Genomic DNA, 27,068 nt, shown 5'->3' on the forward strand with positions numbered 1-27,068 from the left:
AAAAAAAATCTGCTGTGGATCGTTTCCTTCAATTTCTCAATTTTCCCCAAGCTTGATGGGTTAAATTGATGGGATAATTTTGATGGCCTTTCCAAGGGGAACCTCCTGTCTTCATACAGCCCTTTTCACCAGAGACATCTCCAAACTTCCTGATTTACAGTTGTTTTCTTCAAGACAAGGTCCCTGTCTGAGATGTAAGTAGTATCCTAGTGCAGTGAGAGAGCCTTGATAAGATCTGAAGTGTTCAGTATAGCCTCAGGTGTGTTGGGTCATTTTTTGGTTTGGTTTGTTAGTTTCTTACTTTCCGTATCCATAGGTTCTCATGAAGTTTTTCTGTCTCTGCTGTGGGTTATAAACCTGTAACAGTCTATCTACTTAGTTGCAGTTTCAGGTGAATCTGATGAAAAAAATTAAAGTTGCCTGTAACTAATGACTGAGTTCAACACGTTAGCTGTGCTACAAGGCTAACATTATAATCTTCCTTTGCAGTTTCCTTTGGTTTAAAATGTAATGAAGAAGAGTTTCAGTTTACAGCTTCTTTCAATTGCTTACAGCATTCTCTAAGTTTGAACTGAAATTTGAACTGAAATTTCCTGCTTTTGACTTCTTCTCTTGGGTGAATAGAGTTTCTGTTTTCTTTAAGTCTGGATATCTTGATTATTTCCAAATACAGAGAAGAAGGAATGAACTTGTTACCGGAAGTATAAATCAGGCTTTCATCCATCCATAGTTGACGCTTGACAGGACAGCATTGGGAATTACACTGCTGTGATCTGTTAAAAAAAAAAAGACCAATTAAAAAGACCCCTTGTCTTAGTGCCAAAGCAAGCTTTTGAGCTTGAGTTTTATGCTGGTTATACCATGTGTAAACCCAGAAAATCATGCCTTGTCCTAAAACTTCCAAGCTGAAATCAAAGTAAAATCTCTTTAGAAAAAAAATCCCTTTCAACCTCTCACCAAATTCATTTTTAAAACAAAATCTGCCAAACTAAGCACTCAGAATGTGCAGATGTGCAGCCTTCACAAGGGCATTCATTTGTGATATGTATTAAAACGTAGGCTTAGATTGCTTGCTTACATGGGTATCTTGTCTGCAGAAGGTTTTTCTCTCAAATGTGCAGACAGGGCAATGTTTAGTAAATGGAAGAACAGGTGAGAAGAGTGGACATTACATGAGACAAGTAATGGCAGGAAAGGGAGAAGAGGATGATTGCAAGGAGAAAAGAAGGTTGTGGGCTCACAAAAGAGAAGGCTAGGTTATGGAGCAGAAAGCTTGGTCTGGTCTGCCTTTCCTCAAAGTAGTGGATGCCCTTCATCCCTTCTCTCTGCTGATGTCAGGTGGTTATTCCTAGAAATATAAGGCAAGAAGTAACCAGAAGTAGATCCGTGGTCAGTGTTTCCTTGTCATGTTTCCTTGTGATTGATTGGGCAGTTGTCTAGACCAGGACTAGAGGAAGGTAAAGATGGGACCTCAGAGGTTTGAGAAGCTGTGGTCTCAAAGCTGTGCTTCTCAAAGACCCCAGCCTAGGAAGTAATGGATTAGCAGGAAAGGCACAAGAGGCTAAAAATTCCCATATGGAAGTGCTGCTAAGGAAGGGTCAGGTGGAAATACTGTTTTACAGACTTTGAAATGTTCACTCAAGCCCCTATTGACTGGGGAGATGACTGCAGAAGACTCGTAGAAGTAACTCAGGCTGAAGCCACAGGAGGGCTCCAAGGGCACTGTGATTCTTTGGCAGCTCAGTTTATTTGTTATGCCTTTTACCATTGCCTTGAGTTGAATAGTTATTAAAAAATTTTTACCATATGTGATCAAGTCAGATTTTTCTTTAAAAAAACCTTCTCCATCTTAAGACTAGATGTATCTGTAACCTTTAGTGAGATTATTTACTTTTAGCCAAAGTTCTGTTTACGAAGTTTGTAAGTTGTAAAGTATAAAGTGAGAATTCAGTTAAAGTGTGTTTGTATTTAAGTTTTGAGTGTGTTTTTTTTCCTTCTTCTCTTTCCAGTATAAGCAGTTACCAGAAGGTCTTATCCCTCCAACAACACCCAAATTTGCATATGGGAAGGTTCGCTTGCAGAAGGTAAATTAACATCTGTAATATGTATCTTTTGTAACGCTCTGTGTTTCCTTTTTACAAAAAGCTGTTTATAAGGGTGTTATGGCAAGCTCTAGATATACCACAAAATAAAGAGGAAAACCTTGAAAGCAAACTTTCAGGAAGGAGGGAACAGAACTTGAAAGTTAGGAATCATGCCCATGTTTGAAAATGAGAAAATGTGTCTTATCTGGACATAAAAAGGTGATTTTTACAATATTCAGTAGGTACCTGAAGATTTACTTAACTGAAATTAATATACTATTAACACAATAGAATCACAGTTATCGAAGATAACTCATGTATGAGTAATGTAGCTGGGGGAATGTTACCATAAGAGCTATGAGCAAAGATTGTTTCTGTAGCTGGTGATGCCTCTGAAGTAGAAGCAGCAGGTAGGATATACGTATCTTTTAAGTACTTCTATACATTTAAATTTTGAATATGGAATATTTTTGATAAATTTTGGAGTCATAAAGTTTCTTACAAGATTTGTGCAAATCTGTAGCTGACGAGAGAAATTAAATTGGTTTCTTGCTGAGGGAGAAGCACACAGAACTTAGCATGCTGAACCCAACCTTGCTGTATCCTGTACAACAACAGTGGTGTAGCTGGTCAGCCTGCAGGTATCTGGAGTTTGTCCATAGCACCATTGTTTTAGGACCAAGGACAATTTTTTGTGAGATATGATTGAGAAGTAGGTTCCTGCAGTGAGTGAAGAGGGTGGTTTAAAGGGAAGAAGAGAGAGCAGGTATGAACTTGGCTATATTCCTTCTGCTGGGCACAGACGAATTTTGAGGTGGAGGATTCCTGCAGTTGGTGTGCTGGATACGGTAACTCCTAATGCTTTGATTTTTTACTTTGTAATTTAATTTGGCAGCCATTTTTCCAGTTAGTGATATATCTGATCTGTTATGTACTGCAACCGAAGTGTTGCACAACTTGGTAGTGATAAGGCTTTGCAGACATTTTCAAGTCATTCTGCTCAAGTAGTGGGCAGAAATAGTTAAATGCACAAAGTGGTTCACCAGTGGCATTGAAACAGATCTGTATTATGTTCAGCAACAACTGGCAGTTGTGACTCATTATATGCTCTTATCAGTACATCCACCACTGTGGCCGCTGTCTAGGGTTGCCAGCACTTAGGAGCCCAGCTATCAGATTTTGACTCTGATCTTCTCATGGATCATGGCTCTCAGATAAGGCTGTCCAGTTTCACTAGAATGATGAACTTTCTCTTTCATGCCTTAAATGAATGCTTCTGGGTCCCTGATCCAGACACCCATCTTACAAAGGAGTCAGATGACCAAACTTGCTCAAATATCACAGCTTTGACGGGGCCATCACATGGGGAGCCCTGTTCCTTCACCTTCTATGCTTCCTGCTTTATTGAGAGGAAGTGTTTTACTCTCCACACAGCAGTTTTAGGAATCCAGATGGCATGAGGTTCATGTCATGCCTGTACATATACTGCCATCTGCACTGAAAGCCTCCAGAACTGTTTTCTGTGAAAAAAGCAGCTTTTTGCTCTCTGACCCATTGCTTAACTTCAGCAGCTGTTTGCTCTGCTTGGCTACCCCACAGCACGGGATGAATCTCAAATCACAGAGGGTTTGTACCATCCCAGCCAAAGCCTTCCTCCCGACTCCATTCTAGCCCCTGCTGGGACTGGGTCCAATGCACCTTGTTGTATGGAGAAGCCTGAATGTATTTGGGTGAATATCAGAGAGGGAATATTTTAAATAATAGGACATGGCTTTGGTAATAGTAAACTTCCCAGCTATATCATTTGCAGTGACAGTGCTAAAACAGGTACTGTGTGAAGCTTCACTGTGCAGCTGAGGTCCAGCAGTCCGTCTGCTATCCAGAGCAGTGAATCTACTGCAGTGAACCAACTCCCTTGTCACTTTCTCAAAAAGGAAAAGAGAAAGGAGACTCCAGAGTATTTTCAGGAGTCATATGTTATACATAACAGAGGTACATGTAACCAGAGTGGGCTGTTCTCTATTGATTCTTTTCCCCACAAGATATTCTATGACAATTCAGTCCTTATGTACCAACTCCCCTCATCAGGCAATTGTTCATTTGAGCTCATTTGAGCTATTAAATTATTTTGAAGAATCCTTCTGGGTGGGAAAAATATAATTTATTAAAATATGCTGGAGACACTGATGTTATATAAGAGAAGAAGACAGGAAAGCAGGTGATAAGGAAAAAGTCTTGTTGCATAGATGCAAAAGAGAAGCGCTGAAGATGATGAATGAGGGCAAGCAAAGGCAGAACAGCAGCTGCAGCTATTTTGTTTCTTTTTCCTTTCATGCTTGGTCTTACGCTTCAGTTTTGTAGACTTTGCTCTAAAATGTTGCTATTTTTTATTAGTAGTCATTTGTTGCTCTTCTGGTTGTTTTTAAAAACTCCTGACAATATTTGTGATTTTTGAATTTACTGTTAGGTTTCTCTTGTGATGCTGATTGTCCACTAAGTAGCAGTCAACAGGACCTTGCAGCAAGACCAGATCTTGAGGGGTTTTTTGTACACACAACTGAAGACTGAAAAGCTGAACAAAAGTAATACATTGATGTTTCAAAGAAACGAGCTTCTACCAGCCCAGTCCCTGAGTGAATCATATGTGGTTGAACCATATTAATAGAATAGAAGCCCCCTTGGTAGCAGGAACTTAAAAACAAAGTCAAACAGCCACATGTACAAGCTGCTAATACTCAGTTCAGCAAGGCACAGAGCAGCACTCATTGCCAGTTAGTAACTCATTCAAGTGACTGTGTGTGTCTTAATGCTGCTTACATTCACTTCTGATTTCGCTGTCCACCTGGGCTAAGACTATTAATGCTCATAGGTTTGTTGTTTAGTTCTGTAAATTAACTCTGCCAATGTCTGTGCATCTCTTGCTTTACAGCTGTTGTAGAAAACCTGGTAGTTCAATCTCTACTGTGGCCTGCCAAGTCCTGCATATTGCTATAACATTACTGGCTCCCTTGAAGGAGCACAAGATAAGGAATGGATCACATACACAGTATGGAATATTTGGGGAATTTTATTCTGTACAAGGTGACACTTATTTTAGGTACGATGTTTAAACTGAAAACGTAAGAGCAAACTACCTTCATGACAATTTTGCAAGCCGTTGTTTGACCATCAGGCTTGTTGCCTGAGTGAACATGCTTAGCTGTGGGCTAGTGAGAGTGACCCAACCTGCAGGTAGTGATGACCATTACCTTTTGTATACTTATGACATCCTTCTGCTTTCTTGTTCCTAGCTAGAGTTAAGATAAGCTAATTTTAAAAGTTGGTTTAGATCTGTGTCTACGTGCTTGTTGTGGTTTAATCCTGGTAGGCAGCTGAGCACCACACAGCTGCTCACTCGCTCTCCTCCAGTGAGGTGGGTGAGAGAATTGGAAAGGTAGAGGTGTGAAAACTTGTGGGTTGAGATAAAGATAGTTTAGTAGATAAAGCAAAAATTGCAGGCACAAGTGAAGTGAAAACTGCACACATAAGTAACGCGAGATAAGAAGTTCATTTACTACTACCTATCCACAGGGAAGTGTTCTGCCATCCCCAGGAAAACTGGGCTCCATCACAGAATCATTAAGGTTGGAAAAGACCTCAGAGATCCTCACGTCCAAGTGTTAACCCAGCACCACCCTGTTCACCACTAAACTCTGCTCCTGAGTGCCACATCACACACCTTTTGAATAGTTCATGTATATTGGTTACTTGCCAAGATAAAAACACTGTCACTCCAAACATCTCCCCCTTCCTCCTTTTTCTCCCAGCTTCTATTGCCAAGCATGACACCATATGGTACAGGATATCCCTTTAGTCACTGGGGGTCAGTTGTCCCAGCTGTGTCCCCTCCCTACCTCTGGTACACCTCCAGCCTGCTCTCTGCTGGGGTGGAGAGAGAAGCAGAAAAGCCCTTGACTCTGTGTAAGCTGGACTCAGCAGTAACAAAAACATCCTCGTATTATCAATGCTGTCTCCAACAAGAATCCAAAACACAGTCCCATACTAACAACTGTGAAGAAATTTAACTGTATCCCAGCCAAACCCACTACTATACTGCAGAATTAATTATGTGTACATAGATGATACGTGCTGGCTTCTGTTACATCACTGCAAAATGCTGTATGTACATTTTAATATTTCAGCACTGTTTTCGTGTATGCGCACAAAAAAATTCAACAGTTCTGTTATTTAAGTAGCCTCAGAAATTTGAATTGCTGTGAATGCTCTTGCAGTACAGTTTTACAAGACTGTAAAAACCTAAATTTTTTTGCTGTTCTTTTTTTCTCGAACATTTGGATGTAAATCTGTGTTTGAGAAGTATTTTGAATTTGAACTGAACACCACTGAACAGTGACGATAATCCTGGTGAAACAGATTGACATCTTGCAGGAAAAATTTGATTTTTTGAGCTTGTAAGAGAGTAGGCATATTGTGGGCATTTTGACTAACCTAAAATTGATCATAGACTTCAAGACAGAATTGTAGATTGGTAGAAAACTTTGTAATTGCAAAAGGAAATAGTGGATGGCAACAAAAGGCAATTTAATTGTACACATCTAAGTCCTCATTCAGCAAGGTATTTATGTATCTGACTACTCTAAACCTTACTCCCAGTCTTACTAAAATCAGTCCAGCTACTTACATGTGACAACCGAATGACAGCCTTGAAATTTCTAAAATAATTTAAGATTAAATAGGGTAAATTCATCTTGGATAGCTCTTGATGGAACCAAATTGTATCCCTACTTAGCTCAGAATGATTTCAGAGTAACTCAGTAGATATCAGTGACACTTTCCCTACCTTGAGTCTAAGTATAATTGAGCAAAATTTAGATAATGTAGTTGTTTTCTAATAATTGTCCAGAGCAGTTGTGTTTGTATAGAAATTTGGTGAGAAAGTCCTGGGTTAGTTTTTCTTAAATAATAAAGGGTCATTTTTATTTTTAAGAATGCATAGCAAATTTAGAACATCTACTCTTTTAAAACATTGCTCCACATGTAGCATGTTTCTTTCAGAGTTCATCAGTTGTCTGTACTGTACTGTATTATTAATGTGTCTGCAAGGATGATGTAAAGATTTATTAACTTTCTAGACAGATGCAGCGAGCTGGCTTGGTGGTATGCAAGCTGTTATATTTGGACTGAAACTTACTGACCTTCACATATCTGCTTTTTCTATGCTGCAGGTGGGCACTGTGGTGGAGGTTCTTGATGGGCTGTCACCTTCTGGACCAGTGAAAAGCACTTATCCATTGACCTTTGTTCAGCTAAAGCAGGTAAGGATTCCTTCAGTAGGCACTTTGCAGTAATTTTGTGAAGTTTATTTGAATAACCCTCTGTGGTATTACTCTTCTTATGTCATGTTTTATACCTTATCCCAGCACAGAAGTAATAGTATTGTACAGGTATCCAGGATTTTTGCATTGGAGGCCTTTCCGTATTCTACAGTGCTCCTGGTTTGCACCTGAGGTTTTCTTCTTCCTGTGAATATCGGTATCTGTGCTGTCCAGGCTTCACCTTTATTCCTCTCCTCTCTGAAGTATTGACTTTCAGATTTTTAAGAGACTGTTGGGGTTTTTTTAAATCATCTTCATAGCCCTCTGCTAGACCCTCTCCTGTAGTTCCGTGTCCTTCTTCAACTGGGGAGCCCAGAACTGGACATGACATTCCAGATGCAACCTCACCAGGGCTGAGTAGAGGTGCAGGATCACTTCCCTCAACCTGCTGGCAATGGTCTTCCTAATACACCCCAGGATACCATTGGCCTTTTTGGCCACAAGGACACACTGCTGGCTCAGAGACAGCTTGTTATCCATCAGGACCCCCAGGTCCTTCTCTGCAGAGCTGCTTCTCAGCAGGTCAGCCCACAACATGTACAGCTGCATGGGGTGTACAGGTGCAGGACCATGCACTTGCCTTTTTTGAACTTCATTAGTCTCCTTTCCACCCAACTCTCCAACCTGTCCAGGTCTCAGTAATGGCTATGACTTTTTTTCTGTTCCTGATGAGGAACTTAGTGAAAAATATTCCTAAATGTTCCTGATGTAAGCCATGCAGTATTTAAAGATAATAGATAATTAGATAGATAAAGATAATAGATAATTTGATAATATTAGATAATATTGACTTGATGAATTTGTCAATTTATGGGCAGTGGGTGACAGTGAAGTCAGTTATGAAGGGATTTTCCAGCTATCTTTTCATTGATTTTAATGAAGAAATAATACTGTTGGTCATTAACTGCTTTGTTTTTAATTGAGGAAATACCTCTTAGATAGAGCCCTGTCTTGTAAGTTGCATTAATCTTCTGATGAAATTTAACAGTGGAAACTCTGTGGGACTTACACCCATTACCTAAAGGTCAAAGTGAATTTTAATCTGAAATGGTGTCTATGATAGACGCTATCTGAAGTGAATGAAAGTTAACATTTCAATCCCACCATGTAGGCAGAAATATGGGATATTTCTAATTCTGACCTGAATTGAAACTACGGAATTGCTTGGTTCATGAATCAGCTTGGGTATTTTTTCTTTCTTTTCTTTTCCTAGTATTTTGGGTTTGTACTGTACAGAACTACACTTCCAAAAAACTGTACGGAGCCAACGGAACTGACTTCACCTTTAAACGGAGTCCATGATCGTGCCTATGTCTCTGTTGATGGGGTAAAAGCATTGTTTGCTGGTGTTCATTTCTGCCATGAGTGGCCTTCATGGAAGCCATGGATGCAGTCTACGGGGGTTTTTTTCCCCCTTTCTCTAGATTACCAAGACAACCCTGATCTTATTTAATCACACAAAGGAAATAAGGAAGTATATATAGTTAATTCATACCAAATGTTCAAGTTTGTATTTGAGAAAACATGACTATTATCTTGCCATTTTTGAAATTTGAATGTTGACACAGATTCATGACTTAAGTGAGTAAAAGACCTAGAGAAAGGGTTTACTTTCAGGTTCATGAGATGTGTTAATGATATATATGCTTGGTGGCTTTCTGCAGTATTTCCATAGATTTTTTTTTTTATTATTATTCTCTTATTTTTTCCTTTGAGGGTGGGAGGAAGAGAAAGCCTGAGCCTATGTCTTAGCTTATGAAACTGGCTTCTGATCACAGTTTCAGGAAAAAAAAAGTTTATTGTACAGAATGTGAAATTTGTCTTTCTTCCCGTAAGCAGGGTTTTATTCCTGCTTAATGAGAATTAATATAAATTCATGGACTTTTATCATCTATTTTTTAATTAATATTTGACCTATGCTGAACTCTGATCACCTTTATGTCCAAGTCAAGCTCTTTTTTCCTTATGGGAATAGGAATAAATAAAACTAAATATTGATACATGCTTAATTGGAAGATGAAGCCCCTTTAAATCACTGATATTGCCAACATCTTTTCAGTCAGTAGACTAAATTTGGGAACCTGCTTTTTTTGAATCAGGTGCATCAAAACTCATTAGCACATCTATTTGATGTGTACCAAAATGTGAACATTGACGTAGCAAGTCAGGAAATTTTTTTTTTACTTATTTTTTTTCTTTATCATTTTTGTTTTCTTCATGCAAGTTGAAAAAACAAATAACAGGGTATTTTTGTTGTTTTCTAGGTTCCTCAGGGTGTTCTTGAAAGGGGCAAATCACTTACGATAAATATAACTGGAAGGGCTGGAGCAAATCTGGACCTCTTGGTAGAGAATATGGGCCGAGTCAACTTTGGTAGATACAATAATGACTTTAAGGTAAGTAAAATCAATTGAGTTATGGTATTGTAATGTTAAAAAAAACGTAGTGGGATAGAAAGAGCAAAAAGGTCAGGATTACACAACTGGAACTTTACCTCAAAATATAACTACTCACTAGTTTTCATTTGAGTTTTTCCAGTCACTGAAATCAATGTGAAATTAAAAACTGCCAGACATATTTTAAACTTTTTTTGTTGGTTCACTTACATTGTCGCCCACAAGACTTTCAGATTGAGTTGAGCCTGTAGCTAACATTTTAAAATGTGCAAAAACTGCTTGTATAAACTCCATAAATGGGTTGGAAATTGATATAGAACTTGATTGTACTTTGAAGTTTGTGAATCCTGGGATTGCATTTGGGAGGTTGGTGGGTTTGGGGTTTGTATGTGTACATATATACACTTTTGTGTCTCTCTCCCTCTCCCATTTCATTTGTCAGCAGTGTGCCCTTGCAATAATTTCAGTGTGGCTGGGAAAGGCTGTCTCACAAGCACTTTACCATGCAAAAGTGCCAGTTCAAATTTGGACTGGTCAGATGTTAGAGATAATTTTTAGAAAGCTTCCAAGTGCTTCTGGGTCTGTGCTGCACTTTGGGACTGTCAGCTCCATGCATGAGTGGCCGTGGTGGGTTGCAACCATGTGCCACAGAGCCACTCTGTCACTCCTCCATCAACAGGAGAGGGGGAGAAAATACAATGACAAATCTGTGGTTCAAAATAAGACAGGGAAATCACTCAGCAATTACCGTCATGGGCAAAACAGGCTTGACTTGGGGAAATCAATTTATTGCCAATTAAACAGAGTAGGATAATGAGAAATAAGAACAAATCTTAAAAACACCCTTCCTTTCTTCCCAGGCTCAACCTCACTCGTGATTCTTCTAACTCCTCCCCTTGAGCGAGGAAAGGGGACAAGGAATGGGGGTTGCAGTTAGTTCATCACATGCTGTCTCTGTTGCTCCTTCCTCCTCACACTCTTCCCTGCTCCAGCATGGGGCCCTACCTATGAGAGACAGTCCTTCACGAATTTCTCCAGTGTGCGTCCTTACTATGGACTGCAGTTCTTCATGAACTGCTCCAGCATGGGTCCCTTCCACAGGGTGCAGTCCTCAGGAACAGACTGTTCAAGTGTGGGTCCCACCGGGTCACAAGTCCTGCCAGCAAACCTGCTCCAGCGTGGGCTACTCTCCATAGATCCACAGGTCCGGCCAGGAGCCTGCTCCAGCACAGGCTTCTACAGGGTCACACCCTCCTTTGGGTACATCCAAGTGCTCTGGCCTGGGATCCTCCTCATGCTGCAGGTGGATATGTGCTCCACCATGGACCTCCGTGGGCTGTGATGGGACAGGCTGTGTCACTGTTGTCTGCAGGGGAATCTCTGCTCCTGCACCTAGATCACCTTCTCCCCCTCCTTCTCTACTATCTCTACTACCTGGGGCTCTTTGTTTTCATTTTTCTTCACTCCTGTCTCACGGCTGCTACACAGGTTTGGGGTTTTTAGCCTTTCTTAAAAATGTCATCACAGAGGCACTCCCACTGTCACTGATGGGCTCAGCAATGGATCTGTCCTGGAGTCAGCTGGAACTGTCTTTGTCCAACATGGGGCAGCTTCTGGCATCTTCTCACAAAAGTCCCACCTGCAGCCCCCCTTGCTACCAAAACCTTGCCATGTAAACCCAATACCATGGAGGTGCCACTAATGTAGCACTAGGAAGGGCAGGGGCAAAAAGTAAACTTTTTTGGTTTTAGACTTAATGGGATCCCCAGTGCTGTGTGCTAGTTGATAAAAGAGAGGAGTGCTGTAGAGGCCAGTCTTGTGTTGTGTTTGTGCTGTGTAGAGTTCACAGCATTCCTTTTTTTTTCTATTTTTTGATATTATTAGGACACAAGTGGGTAGCAGTAGTGCCAACTCTGTCCATGCTGTCTCTTCAAGGCACTTCACCTTTATCTGAGTGGTAGGAGAGGGAAGCTAGTGTCCCGCTGTTTTGCTTTCATGTTGAAGCACCAACAATATTTTTGTGTCTTTAATAACAGGCAGGTGATAAGGAAACTTAGGTGCTTAATGCTAAATTAAGGTAACAAAATAGAGGGTTAGAGGTTGGATTAGGGAGGTGCTCAGTGTTGCTGTGGTTGAGCTGAGATTCACACTTATACCAGGGTTTCAACCGTTTAAAGATTTAAGAGTGAAAGCAAGTTTAGAAGACATGTCCCTGGTGAGAATAATACTCTAAACCCAGGATCCTTCTATGTAGAAAAAGTGGCCTTTCTCAGGTAGTTTTGGACTGTGTGCATTGCTTCTTCCCATAAAATTCCTCCATCATGCTGTTGTTTATGTTGATTTTGAAAACTGGAAATAATGATACCTTGGGTTTTAGATATTTTGTGCTTTTGAAAATCACGTTAGTGGAAGAAGTTCCTGCCTTGTGAAGTCTCACATTTTTAAGCAAATAGGATGGTTTCCAGGGTTTTGTTTGGCTGGGGTTTTATCACTTTTTTGAGCTTGAAATCAAAATAGGCATTTAGCTTTTGTGAAGGAATCTTAAAAGGATTTTAGTTTTAAAATGTCTTTCTGACCTAAGTCTTGTTGTTGAAGGACACAAAAGAGGGAATAGTGTGGTTTCTGTTTTTTTCTATATTTTCACATGCTCACTGTCATCTGTGTCTCAGTTATACTTGGAAAATTTATATCCACATCTGGACCACTGAATGTGCGTTCTTATGCAGACCAAAGTAATAATGTTTAGTAGGCAATTCATATCATTTGAAAAATCCCACTGTTCATAGTGCCTACAGATGAGCTTAGGGAGGCAGGTTAGAAGGTTTGACCTAAAGTGGCATTGCATTACTTCAGTTGATTGCTAGACAGAATAGAGTCTAGATTGTATAGAAAGGTTTTGTCACTTAACACTCTGCAGATATTTTATTTTGACATAAGAAAAATAAGCTCCTGTTCTGCAAAGTGGACATTTAGGTAAAGGAAGAGAAAACCAGTTAGTGCTTGTACAGGTGATGAGGTCTGTGGAGTCAATGCAATGCTTATTAGACATCACAACAGACACACAACATAGTATCAGCCCTCCAAAGCCATGGAACTGTGGTTTTACTTGTTCCTGTTTGACATGTGTTTGCAACAGAACTTAAATTGTGCTGAAAAACAACTTCTATGCAGGGTGTATTCAAGCAGTTAAAATCAACCCCTTGTATCACACTGAAATACCACTTTAGGAACTACTACTATAACACAATTAGGATGTGTGCAGGGGTAACTTAATTTTCCTTTCATTCTTCTTAAATCATGGCCTTATCTTGCCTTTGCACCCATTGTGCAAGTACCCTGGTGTGCTGTGAACCAATGCGTACGTGGTTCCATGGAAACGAAATGGCACTCTGTGGGCTTAAAGCTGACTGTAAGCTTAAAGTATTTCACTGAATTGGGCATGTGCATTGGTTTTTATGATACTTTATCTTATCTGGAGGAGATTTGTAGGAAGTAAATACCACTTTCTCTGCTATTGTGCAGGTTAATGTCTTGGGTTAGTGACTCAGTGTTACCAAATGATGGTATCACAGACTTAATGATACTTAATGTTGCTTCTGCTTTTTGTTAAGCCCTAGGTTTTGTAATCATGTTAATGTTGAAGCAAAATATCTATTTTCCCAATCACAGGAAAAAAGTTTGAAAACAAACTCTTGGGTATCAGTGAAAGCTTAAAACTTTGAGGAGGAACAGATCTCTCACAGAGAACAAATGAAGCCCTTTATTCTTAAGCAGAGCTTGTAACTTGGTGAAGACCAGATGTTGACTTTTTCATACACAGATTGGCAGCCAGCTGTTGCAAGTACTTTGATTCAGATTTTATTCCTGACTGATTTATAGTTGCAGACAAATAACTTCAATAACATAAGCTAATTATCTTATATTTTAGTGTTGTTTTTTCTTCTTCCTTTTAGGGTCTAGTTTCAAATTTAACTCTTGCTCAGGATATACTTGTTGGATGGGAAATGTATCCTCTAGACATAGATGGAGCAGTGAACTATGGCATTGTTCCTCTCTTTGATCAACCGGAGAGATCTGTTGGCAATCCACTGAATGACGAAGTACCTACGTTTTACACTGGTAGTCTTTCAATTCCTGGAGGGATTCCAGACTTGCCACAAGACACCTACGTCAATTTTCCTGGCTGGACAAAGGTACAACTTTTTGCTGTAAAAACTCAAAGTCTGCTTAGAAAGCTATTGAAACTTCTATGGACAATTAAAGTCCACCTCTCTTGAATGGGTAGAAGTTGGTTGTAGTGGTGGGGTGTTTCAAATATATTTAAATAACTGAGAAATCTATTCTTTGCTTTAGGTAAATCTAGAGATAAAACATTAAGAAAAGGGAAACACATTCCAAAGACATGTGGTATTGGTCTAAAAAGTGGAGCAATCACAAAAAGAACCAAAACAATACAACCAACCCACCCTAGTTTTTCAACAGTGAGGAAAATCAAGTGTCAGGCTGTTTAGAAAGGCTGCATTTAGTGGTGAGAGAGTTTTTGTGTATTTTTTTCTTGAGATGTGAAGCAGAAACAGCTTGTTGTAGGGAAGAAAGTGAATACTTGCCTTGAGGTAACAGTTTTTTATTCCGGAGAAAGTGATGTGCTGCAGGACACTTTCTTGGTTGTATGAATTGGTTAAAAGTACCTATGAACATATTGGAAGTACTGTGTGAGGAACTATACATCCTGTTGCAAAGCATAGGGTTGGACTTCACTGCTGGTGTTGTGCCCATAGATACAGATGTAATGAATGCATGGAGGAGGTTACCTGTACCTGGACTGAATGGATCAGGGAGCACTGCTGTGGGAAGCCTGTGGACAGATCTGTTAATGGGAACTTCTCAGAGGGCTTGAGCATAGCTAGAGCAGCAAGGAGTGTGTTTTCACAGTGCCATGCTTGAAACCACCAGCATGCAGAATGGGTAAGGAGCAGCTCAGCTTGCTGGTGGGACAGAGGGAGCAGAATGTGTGCACTGAAGTGCCACTCCTCTTGGAAGCCTAAGCATTTAAATCCAGGGTTTAGGGAAGTATCTGTGACAGCGTTAGGTAGCAAAACTGTTCCCCTCTGGAACAATTAATTTACTGCTATTAAAATAAAGGAAAGGAAATAAAAAAAAGGAGAAGGAATTGCTGTTGATCTGTCTTATCTACCAGTATTGTAGTGGTTAAAACACTTCACAATATGGAGAAGACTGTGGTTCATTGCAGGCGCTTAGTGTTGCTGGCACTGAGCTTGGATGAGGAAGTCTGACTTGGTCCCTGTTCCTGCATATATGTGCATGTCTCAGTCACTGAATAGAATTTAAAAATAGCTTTTTTTGCATGGCAACTGGAATCTGAGACTTTTTCAGTAAATTCTGTGACCCCATCGGTCATAAATCTTCTTTAGGAAGCGTGGTGGCCATACCTGCCTATTGGCAAATTCATATATAAAATGGCAAATTAGTCCAGGAATTCTTATGTATTGGTGAAAATCTTTTCCTCTGACCTATAGAAACCTTTGTTTTACATAGTTTGTATACCCTCTAAAGCAGTCATGGTGAGAGATCCCAGATGAACTGTAAGTCGAGCTGATGAATTGATCCTTCAAGCTTTATATGGATTGGTCCAGAGTTTTAAATAAGATATCCCAGAGTAATAAGATTGAGGTGATGCTGGGTGTGGAAACTGAGACTTCCAGGTAACTTTAGCAATGAACAAATACCTTTAAGGCAGAGGGCCTTAAGAGTATAAATTCCACTCATTTCCCATTGTATCTGGGCCTTAATTCCTTGAGTGGCTCTATATAGAGTGCTGATGCCAAAGTGTGGAGAGGGATTCTTAATAGGAGTTAAAACTCACCTATTTGAGATGTTGGAAAACCATGGAAGCAACACTTATCAAGGAAACTTATAGTCCTAATGGTGGTTCTGCCTTTGCATACTAAGGCAAGGAATATAGCATGGTGGACAGCCTGGAAGGAAGGGTTGCAGCCTTAAGAGTCATGCCCTATTGTTGTAGCTTGATTGTCTTCAGTGGTTTTTAAGCCCTTAACTAGTAATAAAACCTCCTCCACCCTCCCTTGAAGAATCACGATGCTCTTGAGCAAACATGCTGAATGTATGGTTAGATTTATTGGACCTATTTTTTTCCTCAACAGAAAATAGGATTTGGAGTCAGGACTGTTCTTGATTTATGTGGAATCGTGGGCTGTAGTTGCTTTCCCTGCTAAGGGAAATCTTGCTACTGAAGATACAATTTCTCCCTCTTTTATTTTGTCTAGGTCATTTTCATTGGTAGTGTATATAGTGTCATAATTTGCTGGTTTGGGACACACAAATTCCGGAGTGTGCACAGTCTTTAGAAACTTCAGTGTTAATAAAGACAATTTGGAATTGAGAAATTTAAGTTTATAGCTTTACTGCAAAAATGCGTTGCAACCAGTGACTGATAAAGATCAGAAACAGAGACCTGTCTGATCATACTGCCAGCATTTGAACTATAATGCAGATGATTCCTACAGTAAACACCTACTTCCCACAGGTTTACTGTCAGTGTCTGTAGGAGGAGGGCTACTATCTGTCTAGTGGGTACACTAATTAATCTTGGGTGGGGGTGGAGTTGGCATTAATGCTATGTTGTCTTCTAAAACTACTACAGCAGCAAAGTAGAGAGTTTGAATAAAGATAAACTTGATTAAAGAAAAAAATTTTGAGGTCAAAGTTTATTAACACCTTGGCAGAACGATGCAAGATAGGATCTTATACCACGGAAGTGGATACAGAGCTGAAATAACTGAACTGCATTTGCAAATGTACTAACTCCTTAAAAGTTTCTCTTGCATGTTTCATAAAATTTGGTTTCATAAATACTTGAAAAAGGAAACACAAGAAAGATACCTCTGAAACAGCCTGAACAGCAATACTCACCATATTACAATTGTGCCTCTATAAATCCTTTTAAAATATTGTTCTGATTTCAGTTATCCCAGAAAACTTTAGAAATTACTTGAATTCAGTAAAAGTCCTTACTTTCCACTGATTCAGACAATTTTATTATTTTTATCATGCACATCAATGCTATGAGTTAGTTTGTTTTTCCTCTGTATTTTGATTACCAAAGACCAAAGCAAAAGGAGAAAACACAGATGCATTTATCTGTTTCCCATCCCTTTTCTTGACACTGAAATCTTGTTTGACATACGGTGAAAAGACACTTTGAAGGAGTAAAAGCAAGTTATTTATCCAAATCAGTTGTATATTTTCCCTTCTGTCTTGCTTAATAAGCAAAACTCAGCTGAACTCAGTAGGAGTCAGTGTACAGTTTTATTAAACATTCTACATCCCGCCAATTTATAGACTTTTGGAAGAATCTGCATTTGTGTCACTTCAGTGTGTCTGTTTTGTGGTGTATAAATGATTGGTTTGACTTTTTTCTTTTTCTCCTTGCCCATTTTTTAAAATCTTTTGAACTTAAGGTATTAATGATGTTAGGACAATATTTTGAACTAGGGGTTCTGACCACCTCAACTATAAAAAGCGATTTAAGGAGATTTTATGCCAAGTTAACCACAATTTCATTTAACCCAATACTAGCAGACCCCCAAAGATTTTAATGATTGTATGTAACCGCAGCAAAATACAGTACTTTCTTGCAGTGTGATTTCACAAGTATTTTTGTTGACTAAGTATAAGAGACATCTGAGTTTCATGTGTCTAGACAAACTATGGCTTTTCCATGAAATCACATAACAGGAAAGGACTACCAAGGTAGTGTAGTCTTACACTTGTACAGAGAGCCACAACAGAATTAGGATCTGCATTTTTCTTCTGTGAGTTTTTTCTCCTTTTAACAATCAGCTTCAAGCAAATACAATTTTCAGGTTTGTTTTGATCTTAAACTTGGTGCAAAATTCAGTGCGACGAACTTGCAATTGTTTTCCTAAATATTGTGATATTTGGAATTGCTGCAGTATTTGACCACTTTCTTTTTAAATATTAATGATAGCTTTAACTGCTCAAGGAATTTAGATTCCTTTGACTGTCTTTAGCATTTTCTCAAACAGATTTTCTGGTTTTGTGTTCTATCAAACTGAAAGATGAAGGAAATTCAGTTACTATATGAAGAGCGTTACACTTAAAGCTATTTTGTCGTTTGATCTCTGACGAATTATTAAAATGTTGTTGTTTTTTCTTTCTCTCTTAACAGGGGCAAATTTGGATCAATGGCTTTAATCTTGGTCGCTACTGGCCAGCCCGTGGTCCTCAGTTGACCCTTTATGTTCCAAGGAATGTACTTGTTTCATCGGTGCCAAACAACATAACAGTCTTGGAGCTGGAGAGTTCTCCTTGCAGCACCCAGGCGTGTGAAATAGAATTTGTAGATGAACCTAATATCAATGCAACCATACAACATGAAAGTTATGACCACCAGCTCTTCGTTAGAGACATGTGGCTGACCTATCTATAATGATTTGAGTGTTTCTTTGTCTTTCCCCCACTTTGCTTCCCTTTCCATCAAATCATACCGATTTGACACCAAGTCTTTGAAAAAGGGAAGTTGATTAGCTGAGGCAACTTTTTAAATTCTTCAAAGACTTTTTTTTTTTTAAGTCTCTCAGAGATAAATATTGAAGTTCTTTCTAAAAATAAAAGCTGTAGCTTTAACATTTGCCTTGGACTGTGAAATTGAACTCAACTGGAAGATAATGTTTGCATCAGTCTAGTAAAAATGTAGTCCTTGTACACTGCTTGCACTACAGTAACCTTCTTACACTTTTATTTTTTTACTGTGTTTTGCAACTAGAGAGGAGCCTACAAAAGGGGTGCACAGCCCCTGCTAGCTTATTTGTTTCACTCGTGGGACTGGTAGCTCAGAGCTGCCAACAGACAAGACACTTTTAGCTTCTTTTATCACCTGGTGAGTATCAACATCATTTTAGTCTGATTGGGCTCACTGCCAGCATTGAGTGGACCTCATTTTTTTTACGACCTCTGTACAAGTGACTTTGGGAAAATTGTAGTTGGTTTCTTACAGGAGCTGAGAACAACTGCAGAAGAGAGCACTCAAATGCCTGCTGGTCCAAACAGCAGTAACATGGAGAGGGACCTTGTAGTCTGCATCTGTCCCCTCTTAGAAAGCCAGTTTACTGCTTCTGTTCTGCTGTCCCTGAAGACTTAAAGTAAATTGAGAAGTAGAAGGACATATGAAAAATTTAGGCTGTTTTGGTTGGCCTGTAACTAACCTGTAGGTTCAAAATGAGCCATTTTTCCTCTAATATATCCTTTTTATGTTTATTTTCTTTTTTTTTTTTCCTAATGGGCATGGTGTACCTGCTTTTTATAGGCCAGCACCTTGGAAGTGGAATGTTTTGAGTTAAAGAATTTTATTTCTCTTTAGTTATCTGTTTTGTTCCAGTAAACTGATGGTCTTTGTAAGTGCCTGATATTTGCAAAGATGCACAAACTCTGTCAGTACAGCTGACTTCCTAGAGCAGACAGAATCTTCTTTTTGATTTCTATGGTTTTGATGTCGTGCAAACCCCTTGGTGATACTTAAACAACAGAATATGATGGAATCAAGTATTTTCATAATCAGTGGTTTCTTACTTTGATTTTTGTCTGACATTATTAAAATGGTTCTTTAAAGATTAAATTTTTCCTCTGTGTGTTTGAAAAGGAAAAAAGGGAGGAGGAAGAATTACGAGCAGTACTAAGGAAGAAATGAGATTGTAAAGTCTCTACGGATGAGGAGTTATTCTTGTTGATGTCTTATTTATTTTCTGTGTTATGAAGATGTGTACAAAGTAAACAAAATGAAGTAGCTGTGATGGGCTGAGTGGACACTGAAGGTGCCACCAATGCAAAAACCTGACTATTTCTTCTCAGCTGATAAGGATCAATACTGTCACCACAGAGGGCGGTGAAAAGGAGCTTCAGTATCTAGGTCTGCTACGTGTTTGACGTGTTTGATGGGTTTTCAGAGCAGACAGATGTGGTTCACCTGAGACAGAGAGTTTGTACTTGTAATTTCTCACCTCAAATGCCAATTCTAATGATTGAGGGCTGCGTGTTCAGTACCAAACACACTTCATTCTTGGAATAAAGTGGTCTGCACTGACCCTAGAATTGCCTTTTTTGGTGTTCAAAGGCAATTACAGAATTGCCTTTTTGGTATTAAAAAATGGCAGTTACACACAATTTTTCTTTCATGGCACCATCCCTATGGAGACTCTGGAACATGCTCTGTGTGCAGTTAATTATTAAGAATGAATTACCTCAGAGCCAGACCTTGAAGGTAAGGAATGAAACAGAATTAGTTTTAAATTAGTTATGGGGTTTGTGGCTTGAAGTGTTGTTAGAAAGCAAGGCATTACTTTATTTGCAGCACTGGGAGTGTATGTGGCCGACAAAACTCCTGCCTCCACACAGACACCAGTACACCACTTTTTCACCTATTCATACATTTTTAACAAACAAATTAATATTCATTGGTTCTTAATTACAGGATTCTCTTTCATTAGTTAGTATTCTACCTTCTATTGCTTATTAATTTCCCACTTTCTATGCTAATCTTTAGTCTTTTTAGTATCCTTCTCTGGTAGGGACCTTCTGGCATGTATACTGAATTATTTGTTTATTCTTTATCTACTGATTTCTGCAAAAAAACAGTTCATTCCAGATGTCCAGCTTCAACAGCACATCTTTCTCAGGCTTTGTTCACTGAACCATATCAAAGTTAGTTTAACAAAACTTAAAGTTTTAGTACTTTTCCCAAGCTATGTTCTCACAAAAGTAGCTTATAACAATTTTTTGCTAAACACTGGGTAAAAGTGATTTAAGGCCTAACACAGCATCTATGATTAATTAAAACAACTAATCAAAAGGTTAATTAAAGTTATTAAAAGTTAGAAAAGTTATTTCCAACTGTGTGCAGAATGACACATTTATGTATTATTTCTACTACAGTTCAGTGCTTTACAGCCAGGAGTATTTTTATTTTTCTGGCAGTTAGTGCTGTGAGGAGAGTGGAATTCCTGGTTCTCACTCCATTTTGCTTTACATTGTACTTGTGAAAATGTAGTGTATCCGTGAAACTTCACTTATTGCCATAACTGTGTAGTATTGCAAGTAAAAAGGTTTTGTATCAATAATTACAAACGCACCTCTGATTAGATCTAAGAATAACAATAACAACATGGAAAGAATGGGTTTACAGTTTTTCAAGTAGGGCTCTAGACTGCTTCGTTGACACACCTGCCTATTTACTGCTTTCGGTGAAGTGGTCTTCTGTCTACAGAAAAGACCTGAGAGTTGTGGCCCTGATTCCTAATCGTGGTCTACCTACATGAAACACTGCTCGAGATTGTATTTGAGTGTGCAGAAGGGAGGTCCCTGTGACAAAGGAGCCTCAGAGTATACAGCACTACTAAGAAGAACCTTTTGCCAGTTACTGCTGCTTTACCCAAGGATGCATCTGTATGTACTGTAGCAGGGTGTTCTACCCTGCCCGTGCTGCACACAGGGTCACTGTGCCCACACACTGCTGCTACTACATGGCTGGGACTTATCCTATGTTTCCTAGCCTTGGCATGCAGTCCTGCTGGGACTGAGTATGTGACACAAAACAGGACAGCGTGGCATTTGCTCCTTTGCAGTCTCAGGCAGGTCAGTTTTTCTAACCTGTCCTCAGATAGGTTCTGTCAGCCACGTCTGAGATGGAAGTGAAATCAGAATGAAACCTTCTGACTGAGGGAAAATGCGTAAGGGAAGAGAGGCTGTGGGGAGTTACCTGGTTCACCTTGACCCAGTGGGCAAGGCACTGGTGCGTCTAGTTTCGGTTTGTTTTTGAAAGGCATAGTGTGAAAGCATTGTCAGATCCCTGCCTAGTATCTGTGGTGTAGTTGTATGAACTATTCCGTATGCTGAAGTTCAGCGGGATGGTCTGTCTGCTGGAGCCAGCTGCCTCCTGAAGGCCTGGGAAGAAGGAATGTTCCTAATACTAAAACTGTGGATCCTCAAATCCTCCCTGCTGCATCTCCTTGGGAATGTGCAAGTGCTTTGCTGACACAGCAGTTGAGTAATGAGCACAGCATTCTCTGATTTTGGTGGTCAGTGCAAACCTGGTATTTAGTCAGAATCAGTCTGTAAAAAGCAGGTTTTATACTGGTGCCATCTGGAGGGTATGTGGATCCTTGCAATTCTGTATGGGTATGTAAAGTTTAGCTGTAGGGGCTTAGCACAGATGTTTTGGTTTTTTTCAACCCTGGAGTGGGGTTTGTAAGCTTAGACTGTAATCCTGCCTGTGCATGAATGAAGGCCTTTAAATGTGATTATTTGGGATGAATGAGCAGAGAAGAACATGAACTGGTGAATAGCGTGCACTATATAGCTGAATTGTATTTCTTAACCTATGTGCAAGGCTACTCTATCCCTTTTGTTCATAATGTTGCTATTTTACAAATATGTGTCAGGTGTTCAAAAATGGCAATTACAGAAGAATAATACTGTGGTTTACAGTGTGCCCTGAAGGAGGTGATACTGTATTTTACAGACTGAGAAAGCATCCTCTTAACTAAACCCTAAGTTTGGATGGCAAAGAGAAGGAATCTGCTCTGTTTGGATGGACTTTGTCCCTTTGATATAATCAGATGGCTGTCTGCAGACTATTGCAGTCCCTTTGTTTCTCTTTTTGGATATCCTGAAATCACTGGGGATAACAGCACCTCTGTGTGTGCAAAATGGATATTCTGACACTTTTCCTAGGATACCTTTCCTGAAAATCCATCCATATTTGAGCAAGTAGTTCGCAGTGCTGACAGATCCTAACCTGAGCCTCTGGCAGCAGTTTAGTTATTTACTAACCATTTCTGTCTGTACCAGCAGGAAGCTACTTGAGAATGTTTTTCTGTTACATGTCTTTGCAGTCGCTCATCATCCTCCCTTTTTTCACTTGCAAATGCTCTGACATGACTTCCCAAAGGAGCTGCTGAAAGATTTGCAGTCCCCATATTTTCTCTTTAATCTGTTCTTGTATGTCTTTTCCAGACTGTGAACATCATTTTAACAGATAGTACAAGATGAAAGGTTTGTGAGAGGTGATCTGGCCCTATGCCCCTCTAACCTCAGGAAACATCATTTGTACCTTGAATATTATTCCCAATGTGTTTGTTTAACCTATTCTTCAAGATTTCTTATGATGGCAACTCCAGTCTATCCTAGGCAAATTATTCCAGTGAGTACTGTTGGGAAACTTGTCAACAACTAACTGAAGTCTTCATCGCTGTATGTAAAGCAGTTATCACTTTCACTATCCAAAGCCAACACAAAGTATGTATTTGTGCTCTGAGGCTGTTTTGTGCCCTATTACCCTTTTATCTCCCTGTGGACTAGATTTGCAGAGTAACACAGGTGCAGAGTAACAGAGACAAGACATGGCAAGGATGTGAAAGGGTGACCAGCTCCTGAATAACTTGGTCCCTGTGCTACAGCAGCATTTTTTGAAAGAAATGACTGAGTTACAAGAAAGTTGTCTTGCAGGCTGGGATTTAAAAACATGGCAGTTAACCCCAAGGTCCTGGCTGGGAGATCAGGTGATAAAAGGAACTGGAAGCTACAAAAGAATGGGATCTCTTTTAAAGGTTCTTCAATGAGAAGGCAAAACTGGGCAGGAAGAGATTATCCTGGAACTTGATGCCAAGGCCTGAATGGAAAAATGTTGGAAATGTATGTCACAGGGATCTTTGTTATGCTTTTGCTGAATAAAGTATGTTTAAAAATCCCTTTTCAAAAGATATTCCCTGTTACTTGTTATGTTATTAAATATGGGAGTAATGAACTTCCCTAGCTCTGGGGGAAGTCTTGAAATTGTGTTACCTCAAGAAGTTTCACAGAACTAGTGCTTATTTCAGGCCCTTGGTGATGCAGTCCCCTTTCAGTAGGATATATGGTCTTGATGGCCAAGGAATTGGGAAAGTATTTACTAATTCCTGTTTTGGGCTTTAGCACATACACCTGTCCCTCAGGAGGCAAGTATATATAGAACTCCAAAGCCAGGGTCTTAGGAAGGTCCCACTTTTAACTCTGCAGAGATGTAATGGCAAGCACAATCTGGCTCATGAGACTTCCCAGCACATGTTCACAGCAGATGCTATCTTGTACTTTTGGTGGCGTGCCTACAGCTGCATGCCTAAAATTTAGCCTTTAAAATTTGTGGGGGGAAAGAAGAGGGGGAAAAAAGACTCCTTAATAGACATGGGATTTGAGTTTGAAACTCTAGCAGAATGGGCCTTTGTTAAATAGAGTGGACCTGTTGAATACCAATGCAAATCCAGTAGAAAAATGCAGCCAATATCTACGGTCTAAAAGGATTTTCCTGTTAAGTTTCCTTCTTCATTGTATATGCACTATTTTTATTAAACTTGGTGCTTCTGTAGAGCTCATGCTTCTATACTAATATTAACTGAGCATTTTCAGTCTTTTCTGTGGTTGTGGGCCAGAGGATGGATCTGGGCACAGTGTGGGAAAATGCCTCACAATTGAGGGTCGTGCCTCGATGCTGTAGCTAAGAAATTTTTCTTCTCTATTTCCTGTTTTTTTCTTAACTCTTGCTGATTCTTCCTCGTAGTAGGAAAGTTTTATGTGTAGAGAAACTCAAAATATTTCCTTCAATGTGTTTTTGTTTGTTCGAAATGGAGATTACTCCAATCCATTGCTGGTTTGCAAACTGGATAAAAATGCCTGCCTGTGCTTCCAGCTTGTTTATACCTGTCTCCTTTCTTCCAAATCCTATTCAGAGGTTCGGTTTTGCAAGTTCCACCAGTCTTTGTCAGGTGTACAGAATGAACACTCTTTATGGATCTCTAGTCCAAATTTAGCCAGAAGTCTCCCCTGGCTGTGGACTTGTGCAGTAGCACTTTCTGTGACATCTGTGAATAATCTGTGAAAGCACTTGCCTTGGGAGAATGTCAACTGCTGGGTGTTGTTTCTCATGGCTGCAGGATCAGGACGTGTTCCTGTGCTATGGGTGAAGGGGCCATCTGAATCATAGGCAGAATTATTGAGGAGGAGGAAAAAGAAACTGATGGCTTACTCTTAACCTTCCTCATGTCCTGCCTGTTGCTGAGCTTCAGCCTGTAACCTTTCTCCTGTTTGCTGCAAATGTTGGTTGCTGTTTTCACAGCAGATATGTATGGGATAAGATAGAAACTGCACAGAGGAAAAATTTGCACTCCTTTCTTGTCTTCTCAATGTTAAATTTTATTTCTGGGTGTTGTAACACTCTGATGTACCATCAAGGCTTTCTGGAAGACTTAAGGCTCAGAGAGATGGGTCTGAATCCTGCATACACATATCTTCTTTCAAGCTTTTTTACCTTTTTCCTCCTCTATTTTAGGATGTGGTTTGCACTAATCATGAATAGGTAGATCCGGTGTGCTGAAGAACACAAGAACCTGATAATGAACTCACAAAGGGTTAGCATGATTTCCTGCAAAACTCGGTCTGAGCAGTGCCTTCTGCTGTCGTGCATTCCTATGTTGCTCTTTTGGTCCTTTGATCCAGAGCAGTATCTACTTCAAAAGCTCAAGTTGAAACAGTGCAAATCTTTGACTGCAGCCAAACATAGACACTTTCAGACCTGACTTTAAAGCACTGAGTCTATCTAGCTCTGTTGAAATAGAAGAAAGTTCAGCAGAAACAACTAGCAGCAAGCAGCCCTTTTTTAACTTTTTCAAGTCTAACCTATCAGGTCTGTTGACTTTGATTCAAAGGCTTCAGAGATGGTGAAAAAAACCCCAACTTACTGCTTCTATGGATCGTTTCTAATTTTCAAGTTATATGATGCCGAGACAGTTGATTTTTTATTGTTAGCCAAATTTTTGACACCCATTAATGTCTTTTAATGGGTAAAGAGGGACAGACCACATACCCCTACTACCCCAAAATTAAGCTTGTTTGCCCATCCTAGGAAATAAAGATAACTTGGACAGCTATGCTGAATTCAGCCAAAAGGCTTTTTGGGTGGTTTTTTTAGTTGTGAAAAACCCAGTCTGTGCAAAGATACTGAAAAGAGATTACAGTAGCAGACCTGATTTGTGTGAACATTGTTTCTTCCATTCCTCTAGGTACAGTACAAAGTGCTGAAACGGGATGTTTAAGCACTATGGAGATACAAGCAAAAAAAAATATTCAGTGTTACAAAACATGACCTGGCTGCAAAGTCTAGTGAAGACAGAAGGGAAAGCATAATAATATGTCTGGTAAAGAGTGGGTTGTTTGTTGGGTTTGGTTTGGTTTTGTTTTGTTTTTTTTTTCTCTTTTTTTTTCAAACCTAAGCAGGTTGGCAGCAGAGAGGGGAAGGAAAATAATTTCCCTTCTGGTACCTCCAGCTACAGCCTGTGGCCTTGCATCTGACTAAACTGGCAAAACTGAATTATGCTGAGCTCTGTAGTTTTCAGATTTCTTAGTTACAAGTGGAGAATTTTTACATGAAAGAAAGGAGGGGAACTGGAGTAAAGATTCAGCTCCCCTGGCTGGATGTGCAAAGTAGGGAAAATACATCCAAATCCTAACAAAAAGTCTGCCTGACCACAAGTCTGGGAATGCCCATAGTTCTGCTGGTACTTGCTCCCCAGCTGCTTATCATCATCTTGTCTTCCATTTTATCCTTGCAATGTAAGGTAGAAACCATGCTGTTTCTGTCAGTCCTTGATATGCATCACCTGTTTTCAGCTGTTCACAAAATAATAAGGTTAGATGATGCCTAGTTTGGTTTCACTGTGGTTTCTGATGAGCGAGTACCTTCTTTGGAAATCCAACTATGCTGTTATACTTATCCTGCGAGGTGGGTGAAAGAACATTCAGGGGTTCCCAACTTTTCTTCTCTCTCTGAGTTTGTAAAGGGTTTGGTGCAGCACACAAGGATGCTTTTGTCTCAGAGGCTGAGGGCTTTGAAAATACACAGAGCTCAACTCACATTTTTTGTTGTATTTGTTTTCTTTTTCTCATTTAATAGAGTTCTGTTTTTTCATAAAAGACCTTAGTTTGACTAAGGTCCATCTAGCCCTGTATCCTCTTTTGAAGTAAAGCATATCTAATCATCTCTTTTTGAGCTTCAACACCTGGAACTTTAAGGTGAAATGTTTATCTTTGTACAAAGTTGACCTGAAATTTCATTGCATTTAAGCTCTTTT

General features: G+C 39.6%; 1 protein-coding gene across 1 annotated transcript in view; it reads left to right on the forward strand.

Annotated features, from left to right (window-relative positions):
• Positions 1–18,646, forward strand: part of GLB1 (galactosidase beta 1) — a 41,840-nt gene extending 23,194 nt beyond the window's left edge. Inside the window, exons 11-16 of the mRNA XM_027675570.1 lie at positions 2,010–2,084; positions 7,310–7,399; positions 8,673–8,786; positions 9,724–9,855; positions 13,809–14,048; positions 18,086–18,646. Coding sequence (XP_027531371.1) covers positions 2,010–2,084; positions 7,310–7,399; positions 8,673–8,786; positions 9,724–9,855; positions 13,809–14,048; positions 18,086–18,346 — 912 coding nt within the window. The 3' untranslated portion in view covers positions 18,347–18,646. The remainder of the gene's footprint in view (positions 1–2,009; positions 2,085–7,309; positions 7,400–8,672; positions 8,787–9,723; positions 9,856–13,808; positions 14,049–18,085) is intronic.
• Positions 18,647–27,068: the final 8,422 nt, after the last annotated feature.

The sequence above is a fragment of the Neopelma chrysocephalum genome, unplaced genomic scaffold (genome assembly GCF_003984885.1).
Source record: "Neopelma chrysocephalum unplaced genomic scaffold, ASM398488v2 Primary Assembly neopelma1_26, whole genome shotgun sequence".
Lineage (NCBI taxonomy): Eukaryota > Metazoa > Chordata > Aves > Passeriformes > Pipridae > Neopelma > Neopelma chrysocephalum.